The sequence below is a fragment of the Eriocheir sinensis genome, chromosome 19 (assembly GCF_024679095.1).
Source record: "Eriocheir sinensis breed Jianghai 21 chromosome 19, ASM2467909v1, whole genome shotgun sequence".
Taxonomy (NCBI): domain Eukaryota; kingdom Metazoa; phylum Arthropoda; class Malacostraca; order Decapoda; family Varunidae; genus Eriocheir; species Eriocheir sinensis.
In genome coordinates this window covers 3,953,642-3,966,112 of record NC_066527.1, presented here as the reverse complement: position 1 = coordinate 3,966,112, position 12,471 = coordinate 3,953,642, and the positions used below count along the sequence as shown (strand labels likewise).

General features: G+C 43.9%; 1 protein-coding gene across 1 annotated transcript in view; it reads right to left on the bottom strand.

Moving 5' to 3' along the window:
• Positions 1-413: 413 nt before the first annotated feature.
• The window catches only part of LOC127000950 (mucin-2-like), a 65,427-nt gene continuing 53,369 nt past the window's right edge, over positions 414-12,471 (bottom strand). Inside the window, exons 11-13 of the mRNA XM_050865126.1 lie at positions 11,527-11,599; positions 7,211-7,350; positions 414-4,717 (exon numbers count right to left, since the gene is read on the bottom strand). Of these exons, the coding sequence (XP_050721083.1) occupies positions 4,241-4,717; positions 7,211-7,350; positions 11,527-11,599 (690 nt within the window). The 3' untranslated portion in view covers positions 414-4,240. The remainder of the gene's footprint in view (positions 4,718-7,210; positions 7,351-11,526; positions 11,600-12,471) is intronic.

The window sequence follows — 12,471 nt, the reverse complement described above, 5'->3', positions numbered from 1 at the left end:
AGGATTATTTCTCTACTGAAGTCAAGTGAAGGATCATCTACTATATGCTGTACACTATTAGAGTTGTCTTGTAAACTTGCACACTTATGAATCTCTTGAGGATTTTGACTACACAGGAATTAGGCATTAGATAAAGGAAGCCTCCTAAATCATCTAAAATGCACTAAAAAAAAAAATGCATAAGTAAAATGAATGCCTGACTTGCTTTCTTGATAATATTTAACCTTTTATTTTTAGTGAAGGATACAGCTCAAGGGCAGAAAACAAATGAAGAAAAAACAAGCCCGCTAATCGCTGTTCCTATAAAAGAAAGCAGTAAAGAGTGGCCAAAAGAGCGGTCAATTTCGGGTGAAGAGGTGTCCTGATACTCTCTGCTACAAAGCCGTAACAAAGGCAATCAATGAAATTACCAGTCTTTTAGATCTATGTTTTATTAACCCAATATGGAGACTCACAAATCATTCTGTGTGAACACAGGAATATGACTAGAAGATACTGTGACTAGATAAATATAATCATGACTAGTAAATATTGCTGGTCAACCAACCACTACTGCACGCGTCAACCTCGGACACTCTTGGGACATGTGGAGGGAGGGAGGAAGGAAGGAAACTCGTGGGGAAGGTCATGTGTGGCTGCTTCTGCTTCTCCTCCTCTGTATTACTTAACTGCTACATCAGGCTTCAAAAGGAGGACATAATATACACTTTCTGAGGCAAAGACGAGTGTGTTATCACCTGCTTTGCTTCTTGTGAGGAGGGTCATGTATGGCTGCTCCTAGTCCTCTGTATTACTTAACTGCTACATCGGCCTTTAAGTAGAGGACAGAATGTACACTTTGAAGCAGAGGCAAAGACAAGGGTGTTATTGCCTGCTATGCTCTTTTTCATGGTAAAGGAACCAGCTCAAAGGCAATAGACAAATAAAAAAAAAAAACCTGTTAGGGGAAACAAAAAAGGTGTGGCTGTTCCTGCTCCTTACCCAACAGCCACACTGACCTTCCCAGGGAGGGCAGAATATAAGCTTTAACTGGGGACAAAGACAAGCGTGTGACTGCCTGCTTTGCTTCTCTTCACTGGTGCCGCAGTGTTTGTCGTCTCCCGTCCAGCAGCTGCTTGTTCTCCTCTTCCTCATCCTCTCCCTTACTGACACGGACACTACTGGTAACCAAGCTGAATAGTCTTCGTTCCAGCCAAGAATAAAAAGGGAAAGGAACTGTCTGCTAAAAAGGAGTTCACATAGAGATGAAGGTTCCCAAAGTGTTCCATACCCCCTCTAAAGCATTCCATGGCACACTTGACATAGTAGTAACATTCCAGTAACAATATATACCTTTCTTAAGATAAATAACCAGAGTAAATTACAGGACTCCCATACAGAGGGACGCACTGACAGGGAGGCACACACCGACGTGCTGCCGCCCTCATCCTGGACTCCGATGTACAAAAACATTAACACGGGTTAGTGCTTGCTGCCGCAGCCCGCACTTGCTTGCTGTTGTGGCGGACACACCGGTAATGAGGTGGTCCAAATAACAAACAATTTTTACAAAATTTTTTGGTAAGTGTAATGCATTTCTGTGGCTCCCAGACACATGAGAAACACTGTAACCTACCCTCATTTTGGCCATGAGAAGAGGTGGCGACTTGTATGATCGCCAACACGGACTCCTAACAACATTTTGGGAGAGCAGCATCAGACACAGCTGACTGGCCTGGCCTACACAGACCCCCAAAACCCCTCAACAACAAAAATGTTACACAAGTAAACACACCTACTGACTCATCAACAGCTAAAATTAACGTTTTAAAAATGCAGTCAATACATTCATTCTCTGTTAGCGGGAGAAAACTGTACAAGAGACACGTTAGTGAGTGAGGAAGTAACACAGGTCACTCTGGATGTGGTGGTGGTGGTGGAGCAGCCGAGCACAGCCACCTCGGCGCTGCTCCCTAGGCTGCGGGAGGCAGCGGCGGCCACTCGGGCTGCAAGATATGAAGCCGACAATCTTAAAAATAGCTGTGTGAGATTACCTATACATAACTGCACTGAAGTGGAGGATAAAAAAGCTAAAATCCTGAAATGAGAGAAATAGCGCTGACTTCTCTGTTAAATGACTGAAAATGCACAGTCACTGCATGTGGTGACACCATGGCACTAGTATTCATCCTATAAACAGGATGGCGGCAGCATTCAACATTCCACTTAATCATTTTCATGATTCCTGAAAATAAATTGTCTAATTTCTGAATAACAAACACATTACTGAACAAACATTATCAGGCTACTTCAAGTAACATTGTAGGAATGGGTGAGTAGAGCAAAATGCAAAAAGAATTGATCACCAAGACTTGCTCGTGGTCAGAAGGAACCAACACCTATTAAGTGTTCTGACATGAAGTAAAACGAAGACACTTCCTGCAAGCTTTCCAAACAAATAAATGTAAGGCAGTGAACGTGGAATCTGTTGCATTAGTGGTAACTCATGGGACTATTACTGCACACAGGCTAACATTACCTCTAGTAGTACAGGATCCCTACACAATGGCTATGGGTACAGGAGAGCAAATCTTGTCACTCATCATTTGCTGATCTACAAAATGGAGCCATTTATCTGTGATGCAATTATACAGAATAATTCAGTCAGTGGCTGCAAAGCACACAAATGTCTACATTTTGAAGCTTAACATATTAGTGGTGTCGATGTATATACTGTCATTAATAAGTTGCACTGTATGACTATGGAATTTTACAATAAAATTGCTCATGGTACACTAATGCTAAATGAAGTAAGTACAAAAATATGCATCCTGCTCTTCTCCGGGGGACAACACCATCCTAGTATTTCAGTTCACACACCTTATTCCCTTCGTTATGTCGACACTAATATTGGCCACGAAAACAAGAGAAATAGGAATATTTAGCTTAAATGGCTGAGCACTTTCCTTACCTTATAAGTTCATCTAGAAATGCAGACCTGAAGCACTGTGCAAGAATATGAATGACTCTACAGTGGTGTCTCATGCATAGACTACCTGCTTCAAGGAAAAGAGGTCACACAAATGACTACAGAACTCCTTTTGAAACAGACCTTGATGGGGAAAAGTAAGTTATCAGAGCAAGATGAGAAAGAGTGTAAGCAAAGGCTGCAATGTGTGTGTGTGTGTGTGTGTGTGTGTAATTGTATAATTGTATATACCTCAACTTTACATGAACAAGACACTGCTTCAATGTTTCACACCCCACAGCACACACGTATACATACATTCATGCACACTCATATATGAATGAAAAAGTGCATGGGCATGTATGTGCATGTCTATGCAAGGTGCATTTGAGTGTGTGCACACACACACACACACACACACACACACACACACACACACACACACACACACACAGCCCGGTAGCTCAGTGGATAGAGCGTCTGCCTCACAACCAGAAGGACAGGGGTTCGATTCCCCAGCCGGATGAAGATAAGTTGGGTTTATCTTCTTTCACGTGTAGCCCCTGTTCACCTAGCAGTGAGTAGGTACGCGACGTCAGGCGAGGAGTTGTGACCTCGTTGTCGCGGTGTGTTGTGTGTGAGTGGTCTCAGTCCTACCCAAAGATCGGTACTATGAGCTCTGTGCTCTTCCGTAGGGGAACGGCTGGCTGTCTCGAGAGAGACCCACAGCAGACCAAGAGGTGAATTACACACACACACACACACACACACACACACACACACACACACACACACACACACACACACACACACACACACTGCTGATGATGCTTGTTAGTGTTGCTCCTAAGTGTGGAGTGTCTGTGTAACAAAGGTAACAAGCCTCCCCCTCTCCCTCTCCACTGTTATAATAATAAATCATGGTGGGACAAGTGGGCCAAGTAACTAATAGTCGCCAAAACTATTACTAATACTGTAATTACCATAGTCATTGCAATTACCTGTATATGACTGCTGTTACATCAAAGTTAAGTGCTTACATTCATACATTATTTCTTTAATCTTAGTTTGTATATTTCCTGAGAAGGGAGAGGAAGGTGGTGGTGGTTTGGTATTGTTTGTTTGTGTGCATGCGTGTGAGTGTGTGTGGATGGGCGTGGGTGTATGTGTGTGCTTGCGTGTGGGTGTGTGGGTGTTGCTTATTCTATGTTTTATCTTATCAGATTCAATGTTAACTCAATCTACCACTAGCCTTTGTGTTATGAGGAAAGATATATTGCACTGCAGACTCGGTTACTTTGAGGGGTTAGGCTTTGTTGTTTTGCTCGCAGGGACTTCCTCCTCTTCCTCTTCCTCCTCCTCCTCTTCTTCCTCTTCCTCTTCTTCCTCCTCCTCCTCCTCCTCCTCCTCCTCTTCCTCCTGTTTCTTTTGTTGCGTGGCTGGAGCTGCCTTTGTGGGCCCTTTAGCGGGTGTTTGCTGCTTCGGCGTGACTGGTACTTTTTTCACTACCACCTCAGACTCTGTTTCTTCCTCTTCCTCTGTCTCTTCCTCCTCCTCCTCCTCTTCTTCCTCCTCCTCCTCCTCCTCCTCTTCTTCCTCTACCTCCTTCTTGGGGATTACTTTTCTTCTTATTACTCTGACTATGACTTCTTCAGATTCATCATCCTCTTCCTCCTCCTCTTCTTCCTCCTCCTCTTCTTCCTCTTCCTCTTCTTCCTCGCTCTCCTCTTCCTCTTCTTCCTTCTGACCCTTGACTGGAGCTGCCGCGCTCTGCAAGGTAAAAGAATTGATTAACGGACTGTCAGGGACATCCACACATGTAAATTCTTGCCTTGCACACTTCAAAAGTCATCTATATTCATTTGGTGTTATTTACTATTAATCTGACTCCCCGTGAAATGCTATCTTTGCTTTGGCTTGCAGTGCTTAGTGGGCATTTTGTTCTTTTGCCCTTGAGCTGCCGTAAATAAGAATAATAATACACCCATCTGAAAGTCTCCTTTTTTGAACAGCTTTTTGGGCCAAGTTTAGGGAGTCACCTTTTACATGTATAATCCTTCTCTTGGGCTCAAATATACTCCTCAGAACATCTCATACCTTTGGGGGTAAACATGTCTTTTAAGGTTAAAGTTAGGGACATACGCTGCAGCTGTACATGGCTTCAGTGCTCATGTTCATTACACTGGACCTTGAGCCTGTGGCAGAAAATAACCCATTACTCAAGGACACAGGGCGAGTGTGAAATCCAGGTTACAACAGCTACCTTTCCCAGTGTAGTGACTGACACGCCTGGTAAGGAAGGCCGCCCAAACTAACTCAGCGAGGGGTGTACCTCGTTAGCCGACTGGTTAATCCCTCTGCTGCAATTGGCATGCATTTCGCCTTCACTGGTAGCCTGGTAACATATACTCCCACGTCTTTCTCTGCCTCTGTGGTGGATAGTGGAGTGTTTCCCATGTGGTACAGGTAACTCTCGATTTACGCGAGTATTGCGTCCTTGAAGAGGTCACGTAAATCAAAAACAATGTAAATCAAACAAGAGGTAGGTTTGTATCGAAAAATAAATATTCACTTCATTCAGTGGAGAGAGAGAGAGAGAGAGAGAGAGAGAGAGAGAGAGAGAGAGAGAGAGAGAGAGAGAGAGAGAGAGAGAGAGAGAGAGAGAGAGAGAGAGAGAGAGAGAGAGAGAGAGAGAGAGAGAGAGAGAGAGAGAGAGAGAGAGAGAGAGAGAGAGAGAGAGAGAGAGAGAGAGAGAGAGAGAGAGAGAGAGAGAGAGAGAGAGAGAGAGAGAGAGAGAGAGAGAGAGAGAGAGAGAGAGAGAGAGAGAGAGAGAGAGAGAGAGAGAGAGAGAGAGAGAGAGAGAGAGAGAGAGAGAGAGAGAGAGAGAGAGAGAGAGAGAGAGAGAGAGAGAGAGAGAGAGAGAGAGAGAGAGAGAGAGAGAGAGAGAGAGAGAGAGAGAGAGAGAGAGAGAGAGAGAGAGAGAGAGAGAGAGAGAGAGAGAGAGAGAGAGAGAGAGAGAGAGAGAGAGAGAGAGAGAGAGAGAGAGAGAGAGAGAGAGAGAGAGAGAGAGAGAGAGAGAGAGAGAGAGAGAGAGAGAGAGAGAGAGAGAGAGAGAGAGAGAGAGAGAGAGAGAGAGAGAGAGAGAGAGAGAGAGAGAGAGAGAGAGAGAGAGAGAGAGAGAGAGAGAGAGAGAGAGAGAGAGAGAGAGAGAGAGAGAGAGAATATCCATATCGCCGATATATCCACTCAGGCACTCAGTCTCAGCCTCACTCGTGTGAGGAAGAAATGAGGGACACCATGAGTGACTGGCTAGTATTGGTACGGGTACCGTACCGTATAGCTGGTACCGTTAGTACCGGTACTGGTACCAGTACCTGCCCAGCTCTATTGTTGAGTAGCATGGCAGCATGGGTACTGTATTGTTGTTAAAGTGGCGGAGAGAGAGAGAGAGAGAGAGAGAGAGAGAGAGAGAGAGAGAGAGAGAGAGAGAGAGAGAATATCCATATCGCCGAGATATCCACTCAGTCTCGGCCTCACTCGTGTGAGGAAGAAATGAGGGACACCATGAGCGACTGGCTAGTATTGGTACCGGTACCGTACCGTATAGTTTGTACCGTTAGTACTGATAATGGTACCGGTACCTGTCCACCCCTATTGTTGAGTAGCGTGGCAGCGTGGGTACTGTATTGTTGTTCAAGTGGCACGCGGGAAGAACTGAGCTCAGCTGTGTGGCTGCAGCACCGTGTGAGTCCAGTTGCATGAGACATCTGGTAGCCAATCCATAAAATATCGCATATAAGTGAAAAAACGTGGAAATTAAACATTTCTTTGGATTTTGGACCCCGCGTTATTTAAAAAATGCGTAAACCAAACTCGTGTAAATCGAGTTACCTGTATTGGTATGCTGGATTTTCCCTCCAGAGGTGAATGACTTTACATTTTTCTTCATTGATTTGTAGTAGCCACTTTTTGTTCCATTCCTGTAGCTTGGTGATGTCTTCTTGGAGGAAATCCACAGTCAAGGGGTTACAGAGTGGCTCTTCCATCTCACTGGTTGTGGGTTTGATCCCAGACATCAGTAAAACCCTTTCCAGGTCTGGATTAATTTCCCGTGTGTTTCGTGACACACAGAAGTTGTGTGAAGGTATAGTAAAGTGGAATTAGGGCAATAAACCAGGTATCCACCTTTCCATGGGTATAAATGTTGTGTGTCTATCTCAGGAGTCTGGAGGTGAGGCAGTGAACTGAGGCAGTGGTGGTTACCTTAGGCGGTGCGGGTGGCTTGGTGGCGGATGGCTGGGTCTGAGGGCCAGACTTTTGCGTTGTGGTGGTGGTGGTGGTGGTGGCACCGGCAGCAGGGGTGGTGGTCTTGGCCTGTGCTGAGGCAGGGGCAGCGTTGTCTTCTGGAACAACATCACACACTTTATGTCTTGGTTTTAGAAAATGTGACCAATGTGATTATTATAATTCCAGCTCTGAGTACAGGCTCTCTAGAATTAATTATGATAATTACACTTTAATGATTACGGGATGAATATTTTGACTACTTGGTCACTCCAGGTCATCTATTTTGTGGTAAAGGAGACAGACCAAGGGCAAAACAAAAGTACTACATAAAAAGAAAAATGCTGGCAGTATGCTCTTGTCATAAAGAATACATATAAATATGCTCTCCCAAAAGATTTATCAAAGTTTAATAGTTACAAATATCAATCACTTGCAACAAAGACTACAAATGCCATCCCCCACACAAGGCGTTGCAGCGTCAGGCCAGGAGTCGCTGCACACACGGGGTCCTCCACCTCAGGGCAGGCTGCCGCAGGGGTATCACACAGTTTTCTGCCTTAATTTTTTCACCAACTTTTTTCTTGGTAAATATATTCTGGTGACTCACTGACAATTAAATCAATCAAATAAAGTCACCACAACCAATGTGTACTAATGCTGCCAGCCTGAAGTAAACACTCCATCATGGACCTTATAGCCTGTAGGTGTAGGGAACCTTTGTCATTTACTTTATGAGTGGCAGACAATGATGGATCAGTGAAGGATGAAAAAGGAAAAAATGACAAGATAAAAAATATACATATTGCTTCACTTTATTGATAAATATCATTTTGAAGTTTGGCATCATTTAGTACTTGATTCATCATTGTCTGCCTTAGGGGGCGTGCCCATGGCTGGTGTGATGAGTGGAGGAAACAAGCATGTCATGTAGCCTGCAAGCATTTTATCACGCCCCTTAAATGTGCCTGAAAATTTCTGGTGACATTGTAACAAACATGTCTGAGTGACACCACCTCAGCCCTTTCCAGCACATGATCAGCTGATGAGCACAGCCACTGACGTGAGGTGGACGGCCTGCCTGGCGGCGTGGCAGGCGGTTGTGTGGCTGCCTGGGAACACTTTTTCCTGAACCACAAGTGAATCATGATTTCTACACCAGCAATAAAGTGTTCTTCAGGGTCATTTGGATGTTTTGAATCAAACACTTTTAAAATCACTTTCAGATTCAGGAAATACTTCTATGCTATAAAAATAAATAAATGTACTCTGTAATAACAAACACTACTAATTTCAGTAATACAGGTTTCCCTACACCGTTTGCCAATAATTATTACATTATGATTTTGCCAGAAATATGTGTCCCTTGTTTGTAAGGATAAGATTTTCATTAATTTGTCTCATTACAACTCACTATACATTTACAATACATCTGTGAATCTATTGCATAACCCATTACAAGCAAGAGATGCACAGCAAAGTAATCAAGGAACACATACTCAGGAAAGTGTAAATGGTGAAGGAAACTTGTGTGAAGAAGAGGCAAAGCGAGGGGTGTTACACACAACCAGCGATTCATCCTTGTCCTCATAGCACACACTGGCTCTACACACCCCATTTCCACAATCGTCTTACTATTGTGAAAATGAGTGAAAGAAAGATTATAGGCAAAGGAAATTATGAAATATAACAAACTCTGCCATTCATACTCGTCCTTTCTAGTCCTGACACTGACTTTGTATGCTCCACTGCCACAATACTCTTAGTGAGGCCAACACCACTCCACACCATGCTTAGGGAGAGCTAATACCAAGGGCAGTTATCTAAGGGGAGAGTTGGGGGTTGAGGAACAGCCTGTGTCACAAGGGTTATATGGGGGCCAGGGTGGAGGGGGAGGCGTGTCCACACAGCACTCCAGTAAGCCACCAACGCCACACTCTTGCCTTGAAGGGTCAGGGGCAGCCAGCGCGAGCACCACCATTGCCGAGAAGAAGTGGCAGGTGTTAGGAGGCAGCGGAGGAAGAGGACCGGGAGCAGGAAGAGGAAGGAGAGCGCACCAAGGGATTGGAGAAACAGGATACAAAAAGAGGAAGAGAAGGAAGACAGGAACTAAAGGAGAATAGGAAGGAAAGGACAAATACACAAAGGTGAAGAAGGAAAACAGAGAGGAAAGAGAAACCAAGAAACAAGATCTTTTTTACACACAAAAATATAAAAAAAAAACTGGAGATCCTGAAGTGAAAGTCAAAACATTGAAAAAAAAAAAAAAAAAAATTGATTGTCAACATAATTTGATAGTCGCAAGAGATAAAAAGTAACAAAATGTCTCTATGGACAAAATTAATGAATACATGAAGGATTTAAGAGATGCTCATAACAATAAAAATGTAGGACAGCATGAGAGATGTGTTTAACCCGCAAACTGCTGTACGCCTTCTGGGCGGCTGAGCGGTAAGCTGCTGTAAGCCTTCTGGAAGCGGGCTTTTCAAACAGGCGCCAAAAAGTTTCCGCCGCGGCTTCAGATACTGCCAGAAAAACATTTTTGTGATAGAAAAATCTAAGAAATATGCAGGATACAACACATTTCGAGCTACAGATACGTGTATTGTAATATTTATGACACGTTTATGTAACTTAGATATCATTTATTGAAGGTCAATCTCTCGCTGATATAGCCGCACTAGGCGACGCACTCAGAATCTCAGTCCCGCAGCTTACGGGTCAAAAATTAAGAAAAAGGTAAAGCAGACATTGATCAGGACAGACAGAAACGTGGCAGTCAGCGGAAAATAAAAGTAGACATTACAAAGCTTTTCAGCAAGTGTTAGCAAAGCGTTACCAATGACTGACAGACAGAAGTCCAGCATGTGTGTGCAGTGTGAGGTGTAGCTATTCTTTTATCAGTTTTTGATGGTTGACTTTCACTTTTCTGGGCATATCTCTTTCTCTCTCCTACAAATGAAAGACACACACACAGGGAAGCACACCCACACCCACGCACGCAGGCACGCACACACACACACCCACACCCACACCCACACAAACAGCAGAAGGATGGGAGTGAAAGGAAAAAGACGAAGGAAGGAAGGTGAGAAGGTGAGGTGAAGAGACAGAGGAAACAGATACTACCAAGTGCTGGAAATGTTAATGGTGATTCACGCTCTCTGAAAGACAGAGGAACAGAGATGCAAGAAGACTTATAGTGCAGAGCTGAAGCCTACGGTGATGCTCATGTTGATCTGGAGTTATAGATTTGTTTTGCTGTCTATAGAATAATAAAAAAGAAAACGTGTGTGTGTGTGTGTGTGTGTGTGTGTGTGTGTGTGTGTGTATGTGTGTATTTACCTAGTTTACCTAGTTGTGAAATACAGGAAAAGAGCCGTACTAGGCTCGTGCTGTCCTGTCTCCATAACGCTTATTATCCAATTTGGCTTTAAATTCATGAATCGTTTTTGCACACACAGTCTCCTCGTCAAGTCCGTTCCATGTTATTATGCTTCTGTATGGAAAACTGTATTTCTCGATGTCTCTCCTACAGTCGCTCTTCTTCAATTTCTTACCATTGCCTCTTGTCACACTTCTGTCACATACCACTAGGTCTTCCCTGTCCAATTTCTCCAATCCCTCTTGTATCCTGTACAATGCTATTAGGTGTGTGTGTGTGTGTGTGTGGTGTGTGTGTGTGTGTGTGTGTGTGTGTGTGTGTGTGCAATTCACCATGGCCTGATCATGAGCTGGACTCTTCATCACCAGCAAGTACCCTCCTGATTAAAGCAAGGCTCATTAGTTGATCTCTGGACACTCATAGGACCTTCACACATAAAACACCCCATCCCCCTTACTCAAGGGTGGACAGATACCACTACTTGTCAGTGGAAAAACTCTGGCCTGAGCGAGGCTCAAATCTACACCTTCCAGGCCGTGAAGCCTGGCAGCGCTGAGAATGTATGTGTGTATGTATGTATGTATGTGTCTGTGTGTGTGTGTGTCTGTGTGTGTGTGTGAGTGTGTGTGTGTGTGTGTGTGTGTGTGTGTGTGTATACTATCACTGATAGATAATATTAAACATTAAAATCATCAGTATGGCACACACAAATAGCAAAATAAAGGTTACAAGAGTTTAGATTAATAATAATAAAAGTCTTCCAATTGATATCTTTAAGAGCTTGAGCTACTTCCATTGGTGCTGTGCTGCACTTATGAAGAGTGTGCACACCAGCGGGAGAATGAACAATGAACCTGCGGCACAAGCCGTTACATGTGTGCTGATGCTGTGCCTCGGCCGGCTGACTCACCTTTAGTTATGACCTCGTACTCATCCATGTCAGGGCTGGAGCCTTTGCTGGAAGCCGGACTCTCCTCAGCCTTCTGTGTGGCGGCAGCAGCAGCAGGGACACAGGTGGGGAGAAAAAGGAAGGAGTGTGAGATGGTGGACGAGGCTCAAGTTTGCCAGCGGTGCAGGCTGACAGAGAACATAACTTTACAGACTTTTCAGAGGTGGATGGAACAGCAACATCCAGACCTCCCCAGAAAACAATAATGAAACATGATCATAATTTAATTAACAAAAGATTTTTATCTAAAATCTCTTTATGTCAAGCAGATCTCTCTAGGTAAAAGGTTTTACAGAAATCATTCAATGGCCGTTAGGGCAATGTGATTCATAAAATTATTTGCACAAATTATTCTCAAGTACTTGAATGAAATTCCTGAAAGGTTAAAGCAGACTAATACATACACAGGCTGTCTTCAGAGAAGGTCCAGACTCAGTAACATCCACACAATTAACAGACTTGACCACACACTGACTTTAAAATCATTACTCTAACCTTACTTAATGTAATGTAACAGTAATTAGCATGACCTAGTGCACCCCAAATTACCCACTACAGTTTGGCTATGTATGCATAATTCATGGCAACACACACTTCCCACGTCTGTGTGTGTGTTGCTGGGGTGAAGCACTTGGCTGCCTGGCTGCTGTCTCGGCAAAATCAATTATTTTCCCATACGGTTAAAGGTTCATGCTAACAAGAGACAGGCTGCCAAGCACTCTTACTCTTGTAAACAGTCTTAAGAGTAAACGCCAGCACATTTAGAACCTAGCTCTATCTTATACTATGCCACAGTTTACTTTACAAGGACCAAGTACGACATGAATTTGCATACATGTTTTAAGGTCCCCCAGCTAGGGCTCACCACGGCCCTTCATGCCCGCCAAGCTACAGCTGTGTACAGAT